Source organism: Petaurus breviceps, unplaced genomic scaffold, assembly GCF_028583685.1.
Source record: "Petaurus breviceps papuanus isolate PSGF00001 unplaced genomic scaffold, PetGlider_PUasm1.0 90849, whole genome shotgun sequence".
In the NCBI taxonomy this organism is placed as follows: Eukaryota; Metazoa; Chordata; class Mammalia; order Diprotodontia; family Petauridae; genus Petaurus; species Petaurus breviceps.
Window position 1 is genome coordinate 18,004,737 of NW_027187361.1, and position 16,407 is coordinate 18,021,143.

General features: G+C 38.1%; 1 protein-coding gene across 3 annotated transcripts in view; it reads left to right on the plus strand.

Moving 5' to 3' along the window:
* Positions 1–16,407, plus strand: part of HERC2 (HECT and RLD domain containing E3 ubiquitin protein ligase 2) — a 234,456-nt gene that overhangs the window by 643 nt on the left and 217,406 nt on the right. For all 3 annotated transcript variants that reach the window (XM_069072939.1, XM_069072941.1, XM_069072940.1), the window contains exon 2: positions 725–806. In XM_069072939.1, the coding sequence (XP_068929040.1) occupies positions 735–806 (72 nt within the window). In that variant the 5' untranslated portion in view covers positions 725–734. The remainder of the gene's footprint in view (positions 1–724; positions 807–16,407) is intronic.

The following is a 16,407-nucleotide window of genomic DNA, read 5'->3' on the forward strand; positions in this document are numbered from 1 at the left end:
CCCCCCCCCCCCCCGGGGGCCGGGCCTTGCGCCTCCGGGGTGGGACCGAGGCGGGCGGGCTTAGCCCCGGGGTAAACAGGTTTGGTTCGGTGGGGGCGAGGCTAGCGCCGCGGGCAGCGTCCGGGGCCTTGGCCGCCAGCTGCCAAGCAGCGCTCCGCCCTCAGCTGCCGGGGCGACCGTGTGTGTGTGCGTGTGCAAATGCGTGCGCCGAGCCCGGCCGCCCTCCTGCTGCGCGGATCAGTGGCCTGGAGCCCAGCGCCCGCGTCCTCCCGTAACGGTTACTGCTTCGGGTGGATCCATTTTTGTCTCCCGCCCCTTGGCCGCAGAGCCCCTGGCCGAGTCACTCGTCAGGGACACCCTGCTGCCTGGGTTTGTGTTCGGGGCCGCGGAGCCGGCTGCGGTCCGTGGGTGCGGGACACGCGCGCTCCTGTGCCCGTCGTGGCAGCTCTGGAGGCGGAGCTGGGGGGCCCGAATGTCAGCCCCTTCTCGGACCTTGGCCTTTAGACATCGCCCCGTATACGCGCGCGCGCGCGCGCGCGTGTGTGTGTGTGTGTAGTGCACATGTGTGTGTGTGTGTGTGTGTGTGTGTAGTGCACATGTGTGTGCACGAGGGGCCCCCCGAGTCTCCGAGCCTAACGGCCTGGAGCCGCCCCGCACTTTGGGGACGCGTGCGTGCGTGCGTGCGTGCGTGCCGCCCCTTGAGACACCTGTGCTGTGCTTGCAGGTGGCCGGAGATGTCCGCTGAGCCCTTCTGCCTGGCTGCCCAGGCCCGCTTTGACTCCAAGTGGCTGAAGACAGACTTACAGGTAAGAGTGCGGCCGCCTCCCCGCGTGGCCTTGTGGCTCTCACTCCCCTCGTGTGTGCCCGGAGTGGGGAGAGGCGAGATTTGTGCCGCGGAGACGGCCAAGTGGGATCCGCGGCAGACGGGCTATGACCGGGATCTGTGATCGCGGAGCGCCTGGGAGCCGCGCTGCGGTGTGGTTGGTTAAAGCTCGTGTGGGTGTCTGTAGGGGGGCCCAGACGGTTTCTTTGTAAGTGACGATTTGTCCTGCATGCAGGTGAGCACACTTCTTTAATTGCATTACTGTTTGAGTTTCTTGAGAAATGGGCTTCGGTTAAATGGAGCCGTGTCTTTTTGTTCCGATTTCAAAGTAGCTTTCGTTATTTAAAAGAAATATTTTTCTTCTTTGCAGAACAGTGCTTGCAAATCAGAAGGTTTGGATCATTTACATAATAATCTCTTTCAATCTGTTAAAAGAATAATAGTATTGTGGCGCTGTCTTAACATTGCCTTTTAAATTTCAAAGGGTGGAATCAGTTTTACAGAAGACACATAAATGCTTCTCATTTAAACATAAACATTTCCTAATTAATAACTTTCCAAGCAATAACTTTAATACATAAGGCATTTCTAAACAAAAACTTAAATTACTGTAGTCCTTATTTTGTTTGAGACGTTTAATATCTATAAAAGGAGCTGTTTTTCTAAATGTTTTTAGAGTAATCTACCTTTTTTTTTTAGAATATACATTTTTTTCATTGTCAGAGATAAGTTAATGAATGAAAGTCATGCCAAATGTCAGGTAGGTTTTGTTGGGTAGATTCTTCTTTTTGTCCCATGTTGAGTGTGGGCAGATTGTAGATATTGAAGTGTTTTGGAAATGTTAGAGATTATACATAAATTGTTGACACATATCAACTAGAACTAAGAGTAGAGAATTGGCTATAGAATAGGATAGATTAATTTAGTCCTTTTTTTGGAATTTGTGTCATGATAGTACCGCTTAGTCTGTCCTAAATCTTTATCAGGTATAACTGTTCTCTGAATTGCCACTGTTTTGCATTTGGTGTTAGTATATTTGAAGTAATTCTAATTATTACTTACCAAGAACCTTTTAGTAGAATGAAGAGCTTTTTGGCTGAAAAAAAATTGAAGTATTTTTGAGGTTTCTTTTTTCAGGAAGTATATGTGAATCTTGGTGAAAATAGGAATTTTAATACTTTGAAACATAACCAAAATTAGTTCCTGCCATTTTACTTTAGGCTGTTTCAGAAATGGTGAATGTTTGCAAGAATTCAGCCCTTTCAGTTGGTGTAGATGAAGGATATAGGATTTGTTGAATTAGCAAACTTTGTGAATGAAAATGTTTGTTACAGGGTTGCATACTCTTATTAGGGGAAAAAACGCTAGAAATTGTGCATTTTTCCTTAGTGTCTTCTCAGTATACGATTGTTACTCATTTATGGGATTATGAATTTAGTCATTCTAAAAATTAAGGTTTAGGGGGGCGGCTAGGTGGTGCAGTGACTAAAGCTCCAGCCCTGGAGTCGGGAGGACCTGAGTTCGGATCTGGCCTCAAACGCTTAACACAAAAACTAGCCGTGTAACCTTGGGCAAGTCACTTAACCCCAATTGCCCTCCAAAAGGCAAAAAAAAAAAAAATAAAAATTAAGGTTTACCCCACATTTATTTAGCATAAAGTTCCTGTATTGTATCTTACTAATACTGTCTTGTTCTGCTTCTGAAAGTGGCAGCAACTTGAGTATGAAGAACAGAACAGACACCTTGACATGAGGAGGTTCGTTTGGCATAAAGAAGGAGGATAAGTTTAGCCATAACTTGCCTGTCTTTGGAGAGAACAAATGGAGAATATCTTTACGATGTCCAAGGTTGAAGGCTTTGAGCAATTTTACGATTTCTTAAGGAGAGAATTAGAAAACTTAGCGGAATTTTTCTCATTGTTCCTCTAAGCAGAATTTCTATGTTTTGTGGTGTGATGTGATAGACTGTTGTATCATCCATCCTGTCTCACACTAATCCTATATGGATAGTCACTTTAATTTTGATAGTTTTTTTGAAAATTTTTGTTCCCCAAAATAGCAGTGAATTTGTCTCAGGGACCAAATTGACTAGCAGTTTTGTATGTTATATTCAGCAGTACTCTGTATTAGGCAGTAATGGTAAATATATCAAACTGGCGGAGAAAGCACTAACAAGAAATTGCCAATAAAAATGGAATTTTGAGCTTCAAAGATTTATTGACTGAACAAAAGCCTATTATCTTAGAAATAAATCCTAGGATGATACAGCTCCTTTTAGCATCTCAAATTTTTGCTTACTGCTTAGGTCATCTTATTGATTCCTAGTCCAACAGTAAAATTCTGTATGCCAAAGTGTAAGGATACACAGATACGACACATGTATCTCCTTAGGTTGCTGCTAGAATGACATCCAGAAGTAATTATAAGTATGAATACATTCCTTCCATCCCTGCACTGTACTGAAACTTGTTTTCTTCAAGGTGATCAGTGATCTCTCAGTCACTGAATCTAGTAACTTTTTTTAGAAATCCATATCCAATGAACCTTCCTGTGTTAATTTGGTATTGTTGGCATCCTGATTCTTCTTCCTTTTTTATACTTTCTGTCTGACTCCTGGCTTCATTCAAGTCAGCTAAGATCCCACCTTCTACAGGAAGTCCCTCCCATTTCTCCTCATTTCCTTCTTTCTGTTGATTATATCCAGTTTATCCTTCATGGGTCATGTTTGTACGTAGCTGTTTGTATGTTGTTTCCCTCACTGGATTGAGAGCAGGACTGCCTTTTACCTTTCTTTATGTCATCAGTGCTTAGCACCGCGTTTGTCAGAGTAAGCACCATGGTAGGTGCTGAATAAATGTTTATTGACTGACTTTTGTCTGTCACACTTTTACTGGTTTTCTTACTTGTTGGGATTTTCTTTTCCTTTCCTGATTTAACTTTGCCCCTCGTAAATGTGCTTAGGCTTTGTCCCTCATTTTCGTCTTTACTCTTAGTCACTTACTCTCTCTGATGGTTTCAGTTATTACCTTTATGTATATGTATAAATCTCGACCACACTTTTTCACGATCCCTAGCCCCACATATATGTTTACTGGACAGCTGAGTGTTCTGGTGTTACTTGGATATCAATATGTCCCAAACTGAACTATTCAGTTAGCCCCTGAATCCTACCATGATTTCCTTTTGTTACCACCATCTTCTCCATCATTTAGGCTCAAAACTGCATTCTTCTTTGACATTTCTTGTTCTCATTCCTCCATATTCAGTCATTTGCTGAATCTTGGTAGTCAAATTTTCTAATCTTTCTCTTTTGAAAAAATTAGGAGCCTTGAAAATTATGAATTATCAACCGTGACAATATAGAAAATAAATCTTAAAGCCTTTTAAAATCATTAATACCTTGTTTCATTTTAAATTACATTTTAATGTCACATTTGTATTTTGCATTACATATTGAAGTATTCACACTTTAATAGGAAAATAACAATAGAGTAAAATGACAGCCCATTTTGAATCTGTTCATATACTTATGAAGTTTTGTTGTTTGTTTTGTAAAACAAAATTTGTAGTCAGTATGTTATTCTGCTGACCTCACTATCACTTTTTTTTATAAGATTTCCTTTTTATTAGTCTTTACATTTGTCAACTTTGTACAATACTGCGCCATTAAATTAACATACCATAATTTATTAAGCCATTCTCTAGTCATTGGGCCTTAGGTTGTGTCAACTTTTTTTTTTTTTGCCATTACAAACAAAGTAGCTATGAATTATTATTATTTTCTCATTATTTTACTATTTTTTCCTTTTATTAAGGTCCTTTCCTCCTTTAATAATATCCTTTGAGTATAATTCTAGCAGTGGGATTGTAGGATTAGTTTTATGAGTACTGTAAATTTTGGAGAGCTTTCTGGTCTTACCAAAAATGTAATGAGTCCCTGTTTTCCTGCACCTTTACTAGATTACCTGTGAAAGATATGTAATTCTTATGCCCTACCCCTGAGTTAAAAGTGATCTTTCCTTAAATTTTGTTATAGCTTCTCCCTGCCCTTTACTTTGCCCTTATCACACTCTGTCTTGTATTGAAGACTCATAAATCTGGAGCTGAAAGGGTCCTTAAGTAGGCCATGGACGCGTTATCCTTTCATTGTTAGCTGCTATGTGTAGTAAAGAGCGTGGATCTTGGATGTAAGAAACCTGAGCTTGGGTCCTGACTTTGTTGCTGCTTTTTAACTCTGTGATCCTGGAAAAAGTCACATTGCTTCTTTGAGCTTCAGTTTACTGATCTGTAAAGTGGACACACTAGTGTTTCTTCTTACCTCACAGGGTTGTTGTGAGGAAAGTATTTTATAAACTTTGGATTTGTGTCTTGTTTCTGACATATAGCACTTGTGTTAACTGTGGGTAAATCAGTCATAGAGATTCCCTTCTGTAACTTCTCAGGGATGTGAAGAACAGATAAAAATGCATGGAAAGCCCTAAATAAACCTCAGAGGGCCAGGTAAGTGGTGGTTGCAAAAAATCCTTCCTATGAAATTGTAAAAAGACAGCAGGGTAGTGGATATGATGCGGAACTTGGAGTTACTTAGACCTGGTTTCAAATCCTACTACTAAATGTGATGCCGGATAGGTTTGTGACTGTGGACAAGTCATTTAACCTTCCCCCTCCTCAGCTGTTAGTTGTGATCTGCCCTAGCACCTAGAAAGTCACAGGTGTTTGACATAGTGACTGGATTGTAATCACCTTGAAGGTAGAGATTGTGTTGTTTTTTGGCTTCCTGTGAGTCTATGCATCTTGTCTTTGAGGCACAGTGTCTGGTATGTAGTAGATTCTTAACGTTTGTTGATTTAAAAAAAAATTTGTTGAGAAGTCAGTGTAGCACCAGAGACGCGGACAGGGAAAAGGAGGGATGATGGAGACGAGGGCAGGCTTCATGGAGAAGGCGTAGCACTGGTTCTGTGGACGGAAAGGATTTCTTCAGGTGGAAGAGAACCTTGCAAGTCTAGCTGCAGACATCTGTGAAGGCAAAGGGAGGGAGGGGAAGATAAAATACACAGAAGGGATGGTGACTAGCCCACTTTGGCAGGACTATCTACAAGGGTAAAGAAAGTAGAGTGTGAAATCAGGCTCGAAAACCAGATTGTACGGGAGTTCGGATTCTTGGCTAAGGAAGTGGGCAGTGGAGGGCCACTGAAGGTTTTTCGAGTGGGGAGAGAGGATGGATATATGTTTGACATGTGTGAGATTACAGTCAGTTACCATCCTGGTCCCAAGACATTCTGGGTGGGATATTTTCAGCCTGAGCAGTGTGTGTCCCTATTGCTTATTGGTGACCATTTTCTTTATCTGTGTGTAGTCTTTAAGACCCTCTTCTGTTTCTTTGCAACATGGTAATATGGTCATTTTCAGATAACTTTCATACAGATTAACATACCATATTCTTGACTACCATATTAGTAGGTACCTAATAAATGCTTGCCTATTGATTTTTGTGGTCATTTTAATGTTTGTTTCAGTAGAATTAAATAACAATTTGCTTTTGCTGTTTCCATTGATAGAAAGCTAATACTATTTTATGTGTTAGCTATTAAAATTTTTTTCATTAATGCTTCATTGAATATGAATTTATAGTTATTAATATTTATTATTGCAGTTCCCATCAAAAAGCACTCATTCTTTTCTTCCATTCTTCAGTTTTGAGTTATATAAAATATTGAAATCTAATCATGATAAATATAAAGACTGAGAAACATTAAAAAATAAAAAAGACTTTTTTTAAAAAAAAAACTTTATTCATTCTGGGCAAATGGATATCTGAATGTGAACCGTATGGTGATTTTTCTAATCATAATATTTTTTGTTTAATAAAAGTAGAAATTTAAGGATTTTAAATTTGTTTTTTGATGTTATTTTTAGAAACAAATGCAAATTCGTCTTTTTTTTTTTTTTAGCTCTATCTCCTCTCTCCTGTTTTGACACATTTATGTCTAAGATGACTTAGCAATCTTCAACTCAAGTGGCCTTCTTTTCAAACCAGTTCTGTGCTTGTTTACAAAAGTCTTTAGATAAAGAGGAGACTTTAAACTATCAAACATTCCTGAAGTTTGTGTAGATTTGGCTTTTTTGGAAGTACTACCCTACATTGTTAACTTGTTACATGTCTGAGCATTATACTTGGAAAACATATAAGGAAAATATATACCCCTTTCCACGATCTCAACTTAACAATGACTTTTATTTTTTTAAAACAACCTCTTGACTTTTTAACCATAGAAAATTTTCCTACTAAAGAATAATTTGTGAGGGGAGTTGAATAATTTAATTTAAAATAATATGTAACCTTTAAACATAGAACTTAGTATGATATAAATTTAATTTAAAAATAATAGGATAAACCTGAAATGTAGGAATTTGTGTTTAAAAAAAAATACCTTTTTGAAAAAAAAATCCACTCTTATTTTTCTGTAAATAATTTTTGTTTAGAATATCTTCCCTTTTTATTAAAGATTAATCCCCTTTCTTATAAGAAGTTCAAAATAATTTTGTTAAAGTAACAGTTTGTGCAACAAGAATGTTCCATCTTTCATTTCTTCCACAGCAAAGAGATGTCATCATTTTGCTGTGTGTAGCACCATCTAATTTGTCTGATCTTGCTGGGAATATTTCATGAGTAATTTTCCACACATTTCCCCCTTTTTGGAGGAAGGGAGAGGATGTATTGGGAAGGGTAAGATACTCTTTTTATGTGAAAATTTTCTCAAATGAATTGAACACTATCCTGCCTTCAACAGAATAAAGGACACATCCAGTCTTTTCTTGACTGTTGTTCATCACGAATGCCAGTCCTGTTTTACAGCGTATGTATGTGGTACTTTCAGGGGCTTTTGAGATGTGCAGAACTTCGGTTTGCCCCGCTACTCTTTTTTTCCTACAGGATAAAGACCCATGTGATCACATTTTATTATAATTGCATCTAAAGTAGAAGTAAGCAGTCTCTGAGGGAAAATCTATGAATCATGTACATGAATGTTTTATTATTGAGATTTTATGACATCTGTTTTGACCAGTCAGAGGGCTTCCTTCCTTCCTGGTCTGGCTTGTAGTTGATCTTTCTGGACAAATGAGATATTATGAATATTTTTTTCTTTAATTTGATCCCTGATTTCATTAGTCTAGGGACCTTTGGATGAAGAAGTTTGACCTTGGCAAATTAGCACCGGTGCTTCTCTGGTAGTTTTAGAATTGCCCAGGACTTTGGGCTCCCAGATTTTTTTCACTGTATATCCCTGTAGGTTTAAAAAAAATGAGGCTATAACCTTAGTTCATTTGTTTATTTGTAAACAAGTACTGCTTACTAATAATTGCATATTATAAGTTCTGTACACAAAATAGTAGTTTAAAAGGAGACATCAAAAATTTTTTTTATTGGTGCAGAAACCTTTTTGGTCTTACTAAAATGTTTTTATTTGTTGTTTTGTTATTTATATATTAACCATAATATTTTTAGTGAAAGTAATATGAATATGCTTCATTACTTTTAGGGTTTTTTTTTTTTTTTTTTGCTTCTTGGAGGTCAGTTGGGGTTAAGTGATTTGCCCAAGGTCACCCAGCTAGTTTTTGTGTGTGTGTGTTAAGTGTCTGAGGCTCGATTTGAACTCAGGGCCTCCTGACTCCAGGGCTGGTGCTGTATTCACTGCGTGACCTAGCTGCCCCAGTTTGGAAGATTTTTAAGCAGATTGGAAGATTGTTTCCAAGTTTTTTACATGCTGAAATGAGAGTTTTTATAGATAATACATGTGTTGTTTTCGGCCAGTCAGGAGGAATGTGGTGGTCAGCTGTGGAGTGCTATAGAGAGATCAAGAAGGATGATGACTGAGAAGACACCATCAGGTTTATCAGTTCAGAGTTCTTGGGTTACTTTGGAGAGAGCGGTTTGTTGAGTGGCAAGTCAAGAATGATAAGGAGGTTGAGAACTAGGGGGAATGGAAATGGGGAAGTTTGAGGCAATTTGTTTTGCTGACAGAATGTGATGAGATCTGCAAGGTAGTTTGCAGCCCATCGATGTCTACTTATCCATTGTTCACTTTTTACTCCAAAAAGTGAAAGTTGGGAGTTTGTAGGTTCATACAGTGGCCACTGTTGAGGGGTTGCTGGTGGAGGTGACAAGATGAACTGCAGGGCAGGGAAGTTTGCCTAGGCTGTTGTTTAGTGGCTAGGTTGCAGTTAGGTTATAACTTCCCCAAGAAAGTTATCCTGGCATAGCCAGAGCAGGTCAGTGGCATGTGATGGAATAAGGGGAAGTTAGTTTTGTGTCCGTGAAATGGCCGGTGGTGGTTGTGCTGGAGACAAGACCGCTCCTTGGGAGAATGGGATGTAACCCGTTTTCCCACTCTAATTGGTTGACCTCACACCCCATAGGACCTTTACTTTGGAAACCACTGGCCTGTGGCATTGAGGGGTACAGTGATCCACCTAGGATCCCAGTATGTATCAGAGGTGGAATTCGAACCTAATCTTGTCTCCAAGGCCCAGCTGTCAGTTGCTTACGACACAGTGACTGACTCGCTTGCATTAGGTGGAGTGGTTCTGTTCTGTTTTAAATGAAAAGTCTGCACATCCTTTGAGATCTGTGTATGTCTGTGTGTTTCCTAACTAGCAGGACAGCAGTCAACACTGTCAGACTTTTACTCAGTCAGCAGCAGTTATTGAGTACCCGGTATGTTGAGTGGTATAAACACATGTAAGGCAAGAATGACTGCAGTGAGGGGGTATGACTGCAATAAAGAGTGGGAGCTTTGTGCATAATTATGTTGTTTGATCAAGTAGCAATTTTTTAGTTAAATTCAGGGGAAAAACCTGATTATTATATATCTGGTTTATTTCTTTAATTTTATATTGGGATTTTACTATTTTACCTTAATAAATCTTGGTGAGTAAAGTGTTGACTTTGGAAAATTATTTATTATAAATTTAATGTTGAACATCATTCTTTTTTTTTTTTTTGCTTTTTGGAGGGCAATTGGGGTTAAGTGATTTGCCCAAGGTCACATGGCTAGTTTTTGTGTGAAGTGTCTGAGGCCGGATCTGATCCCAGGTCCTCCTGACTCCAGGGCTGGTGCTCTATTCACTGCACCCCTAGCTGCCCCTGAACATCATTTTTTATGATTATTTGTTTAAAAAAATTAATTTCAGTTCCTAAAATATTACATTTCATTTACTCTCTGTGAGTCTCTCTACAATTTTTTATTCATTTCTATTTGTTCTTTTTATTTATAAGATTATAGACTTATAGATTTAGAGCTGGAAGGGATGTTAGAGAGGCTGTCCAGTACAACCCCATTGTTTTATAGGTGAGGAAAATGGGGCTGAGAGGTGAAGTGATCGGCTTGAGTCCCTCACACGTCCGGAGTGAGTAACCCGCTTCAGCTTTGGTCCTCTGGAGCTGCGGTTGATCATTGCTTTGGTCACAGTTCTTAAGTTAGTTTTCTTTACAATACTGTTATTATAGTAGAAATATTCTCTTACTTCTGTTCTCTTCATTCTGCATCAGTTCATACAGAGACCATAGACTGTTTTATTTTTGTTTGTATCTCCAGTGCTTAGAACAGAGCTTTTACACATAGTAAGTGCCTTAATAAATGCTTTATTCATTTATAACTTCTCACTTTTATCTGAAATTCCTTTCATTATTACTTATGGTACAATAATATTCCATTACATTCATATGCCATAATTATTCAACCATTCCCTAACTAATGGGTGCTTTCTTAGTTTCCAGTTCTTTGCTACCATGGAAAGCACTGATGTAAATATTTTTGACATATGGATTCTTTTCCTCTTTCTTTGACCTTTTTTGGGGTAGAGGCCTGGTAGTGATATCACTAGATCAGACATTCTGTGCAGTTTAGTAACTTTGGGATTTTAGTTCCCAATTAATTAACAGAATGGTTGGATCAGTTCAGACTCCAACAGAGCATTACTGGGCCTACTTTCCCACAACCCCTTTCTTTGTATCTTCATCTTTGTTTTTGTAATAGTTCTGAGGTGGAACCTCAGAGTTGCTTCAATTCTAATTTCTCTGGTAGGAGGATTTTTATAGGCTTCAAAAAACTCTATTTTTAACATCCATTTAAAAAAATTTTGAGTTCAGAATTCTCTCCCTCCCTCCCACTCCTCCCCCACCTATTGTGAAGGCAAGAAATGTGTGATCAGTTATGCACATGAAATCACGCAAAACTATTTCCTTGTTAGCCATATTGCAAAAAAAAAAAAAAAAGTCCCAAGAAAATTAAAGTTAAAAAATTATGCTTCAGGCTTCATTCAGACTCCCTTCAGTTCTTTCTCTGGAGGTGGATGGCATTCTTCATTTTCAGTCCTTTGGAATTGTACTGGGTCATTGTATTGATCCGAAGAGCTAAGCTGTTCACAGTTGATCATTGTACAGTATTGCTGTTACTGTGTACAATGTTCTCCCGGTTCCGCTCACTTCACTCAGCATCAGTTCATGTAAGTCCTTCCAGGTTTTTCTGAAACCATCCTGTACGTAATTTCTTACAGTACAATAGTATTCCATCACAGTCTTCTACTCCATTCCCTAACTGATGGGCATCTCCTCAGTTTCCAGTTCTTGGTCACCGCAAAAAGAGCTGCTATAAATATTTTTGCATAAGTAGATCCTTTTCCTTTTTCTTTGGTCTTTTTAGGATACACCACCTAATAGTGGAATGGCTGGATTAAAGGTATGTCCAGTTTCTAGCCCGCAGGGCATAGTCCCAATCACTCTCCAGAACGGTTGGGTCAGTGCGTTAGGGTCCCAGTTTTCCCACATCCCCCCTAACATTTATCCTTTTTCTTTTCTGTCATGTTAGCCAATCTTATGGGAGTGAGGTGCTACCTCACAATTGTTTTAATTTGCATTTTCTTTTATTTCGTATGTTTTTTTTGATAGTTTGGATTTCTTTCTTTGAAAACTGCTTTGTATCTTTTACAATTTATCTTTTGGGAGAGATGGCTCTTAGTCTTCAAAATTTGAATCAACTTATTGTGTATCTTGGAAACATGACCTTTTTCCTAGATATTTTCTGCAAATAATTTTTCCTCACTTAATTGCTTCCTAGTTTTAACTGCTTTGGCTTTATTTTATCTAAAAACTTTAAAATCTTATGTAATTAAAATGATCTGTTTAATTTTCTATGGTCCCCTCTATTCTTTCAGTCATGAATTCTTTGCCTGTTCATAGATATGAAAGATAAATTCTTCCTTGCTCCTCTAAATTGTTAATGATACATTCTTTTATATCTAAGTCATGTATCTATTTGTAGTTTATATTGATCATTTCTATCAGACTGTTTTCCAGATCACCCAGCAGTGTTGTTGAATATTGAGTCTTTGCTCAAATAGGTCTTAGGGTTTATTGAACATTACCTGTGCAGTGTGCTGGCTTCATTGGTTTCTGCCTGTTTTGTACCTATTTTTTTTTTTTCACTGATTGAACTCTAGTTTTAACAAGTAGGAAATGATTTTGATGTTTACTGATTTGTAATATAGTTTGAGATCTAGTGCCTCCTTCCTTTCCACTTCTGTTCCTCCAGATAAATGTATGGTTTTTTCTTGCTTCTTACAAAGTAATCCTTGGGGAGTTTGGAGTAGCACTGTGTAAGTAACTTCTATTTCTGCAGCCTATCCATGCGCGATTAATATATCTTGGATTATTTCTGTAAGGAGTGCCTTCTAGTGGTATTCATGTGGTTCCTGTGTTTGTCTTGGTAGATGTGCTGTTGCCAAATATTTCATATATTTTGTAGTTATTTTGAATAAAATTTCTCTGTATCTTCCTCCTGAGTTATTTTTTCATGCAGAAATGATAATGATTGATTTTACATCATGCAACTTTGCTGGTTTTTCATTGTTTCAGCTAATTTTTGGTTGACCATGTAGTATTCTGTAATTAAGTGAATCATATTGTCTGCAAAAAGGTGATAGTTTTGCTTCCACTTTGCTTGTGAATGTTTCCTCAGTTTCTTAATGCTAGAGCTATCGTTCGTAGCATTATGTCAAATAATATTGATAATAATGCGCGTTCTTTCTTGACCACATTCTGCTCAGGAATGCCTCTCATCGTTGCACTTTGGACTGCACTCCTTTTCCATAGTGAACGCTTTTCTTTTTGCCAATCTCTTTTTATTTCATTCTTCCGAGTTTTGGCTTAAGAATCACCTTTAGGAAGTCTTTCTTCATCAGTCTCTCCAGTTTCTGATTGATTCTCACTCTCTTCAGATTCTGATTTATTAAAGAAACTCACCCAGTTTCTTCATTTAATCTTACTTTTGCACTGATATTGTTATTTTTAACTTTTGCTAATATATTGTGAAGACCAAACGAGATAATATTTGTAAAGCACTTATTAATTCTTATTCCCTTTCCTGCGTTTACAAATATTTGTTTTGAAGACATCTACTCCAATGAATCTGTGATTTCATAGATGTGGTTGTTCCCTCCATTGTGGTCACTAGCAGTCTATGGATGAGGACCTGTCCTGTGCGTTTTTATTTGTGCCCTCCTAAGTTTGGAGAGCTCACTTGCTTTTTTTTTGGAGAGCAATTGAGGTTAAGTAACTTGCCCAAGGTCACGTGGCTAGATTTTTATTTTGTGTGTGTGCTTAGTGTCTGAGGTCGGATCCGAACTCAGGCCCTCCTTACTCCAGGGCCGGTGTTCTACTCACTGAGCCACCTAGCCGCCCCTAAGCTCACTTGCTTTTACTTGTCATTGCAGAGAGCAGACGGGCACGGGGGTTTCCTGTCTCTTGTCAATCTTATCCTTCTCTCTTGACATATCTTTATTTTTGGCTATACATTTCCTTAATGTCATTCATCGGGAAGCTTCTTTAAAGTTTTGTACTTGCAGTCTGCTTATACCTGTCACGGACCTCTCCAGTGCTTTCTTTGATGCTCATTTTTGAGGGCATGCAGCAGCTCATTTTTAGAGGCATCGATTAACAGTGGTGGAACATTGATAGAAAAAAGATGGACTTTTTTTTCTGGGAGTAGAGGATCCTCTTAAAGTCAGAGACATGAAGAAGGAGATGTGTGTGTTCACCAAAGGTCTTTATAATGGAGATACGGTGCAGAATATACATTGGAGAGGGATTCTCTCTGCAAGGCGAAGTCCTTCACATACTTCTTTTTGCAGATGACATGCTGGTTGCTTCAAGCACCAAAACATTGCCGAGCCTCTTAGAGACAATCAACTGCGCAGATGAGTTTGGCCAACCCTATAAATTGAGGAAAAACTTAAAAGCAAAATACGTGAATGAAAAATTCCTGTTGTCCAGATTATTACAAAAATTAAGTTAGGAGTTAGTGGCCTAGAGTTTAGGCAGGGTTCCATGGATAGATTTCAGGGACTTTATGAATTCAGATGGGGAAAAATACATTTCTATTTTTACTCACCTTTAAAAATGTTCATTTCCCTTAATGATGAATTAAAAAAATCATTATTCTGAGAAAAGATTTGTCTATAGGCTCCATTAGTTATCACAGGGGTACATGACAAAAAAAGTTAAAGACCCGTGACTTAAATGGACAAGCTATAGAGCTCATTGTATACATAGGCCTAGACATTATTAATGGAAAATTAGCTGGGCCCAGAGTTTAAAAGGAAGACAATGGGCTGGATTCTCTTAAGGAAATTGCCATGAATCTAAAAATTTAGACATGATAAATTCATGGTATAAAATAATTTATTGTATAAGGGTTCATTTAAATAGTGAACTTCTCTAGTGTACTTAAAATGTTAGTTTAGAAAAAATTCAATGTATACAACATTTTTAGGAATACATCTGCTGTATGTAGTGATTATGCCATGTTCCCAATGTGCTTAATGGGAAGTATTTTGTCGGCCCAGTCAGTATCCTCTTTTTTTAATTCTTAGGTATCTGGAATATTTCATAAAATTATGCCGTGAATTTAATAGTTGAAGGACTGCTGAATTACTTTCTCTCATCTTGGCTATGCATTTGAGTAAATTCTAGGAGGCATAATTCTGTAAATATGATTTTTAAATTATATACAGGAAATTTATATCCTAACAAGTTACATTGCACAAAAATTCTATGTATTGACATGTTCTTGTAATTTATGTTGCTTTCTGTAGAGGTAAAGATGCTGATTATCCTTTGTTCTGACTCAGGCCATTCTCTTCAATAGTATAGGTTTGGTATTGGAAGAAAATGAAAAGTCATTAACAGTTAACAAAGGAGATTTAATTATCCATAGCAGGAGAAGGATATTTAATAAGGAGAAGCTCTGAGGACGCTTTGAGTTGCTTCTGTTACCTGGCATGATCTACCAGCCAGACTTCCAGGACATCCCATTCCACTCCTTCAACTCCTCCTGCCTCCTTGGTGCTCAGGCAGTGGGGAAGTTTCTCAGGTCTCTTGGAACTTAAGATTCTGAACCAACCAAGTCTTTTTTAAAATTTTATTTTCCAGTCAAGTCTTAACGAGTGTTGGTGATTTTTTTTTTTTAATGAAAAAATATCCTAACCTGCATGTAGGAGGGGGCTGTCCTACCATACCACTGGAATATTAACTTGAGTAAATAGATTATAGACCTGTTTCGATATTCTATCCATTTCGAAGGAATATAGTTATTCAGTCGAATGGAGAAAGGGGCTTCATTCTAGTTCATCAGCAACAAATTTTACATAATAAAGTTAAATTACGGAGCTGTGTGGAAATAGGAGAATGAACTACAGTGAGAAGTGAGAAGCCTTTCATTAGTTATAAGTAGTGCTATTGTCTGTATCCTGTATGAAGAAAGTTTATAGAGAAGATTTAAGTTATATTTTATGCCCATTAGAAACTTTTATGGAAACTTGACATTAATGAGGACAAGCCTGAACAAATACTAACAAACGTACAACTGAGTTAGTGCTGACCTATTTCAAATTGATGACATTATTCTTTTATTCCTCTTAATTTCCCACTAGTGTCATTCATCCATTCTGTTTGTTATAAACTTCAAGTCTACTTTAAATGCTTAGTCTCTTTTGATTTCATCCTGTGTCTTTTCTGGAACTCATCGTTTCTAGTTACCTTAGCCTAAAATGGTTTTTCCTTCTTTTGTGGACCTGTAAGACTGTATTGTAATTGCTTCTGTGTATTGTGCCTTAACCTTCTAACTAGATTGTAATTTCCTGCAGAAAATAATTTTTTTTGGGCATAGTAATTGTACAAAAAGAATAATATTTCTCTGTTGATGAAGGAACAGCAACTTTCTTTTTTTCTTTTTCTTTCTGGAGGGGGGAGGGCAGGGCAATTGGGGTTAAGTGACTTGCCCAAGGTCACATGGCTAGTGTGTGTGTGTGTGTGTGTGTGTGTGTGTGTGTGTGTGTGTGTGTAAGTGTCTGAGGCTGGCTTTGAACTCAGGTCCTCCTGACTCCTGGGCCGGTGCTGTATTCACTGCACCACCTAGCCGCCCCAAGCAGCATCTTTCTTGTGTGTAATGTATACTCACATGTTTGTTGAATGAAATATAGATGGAAAATTAGATTTTGTAAAAGGGTTATTAACTAAGAATTCATAGA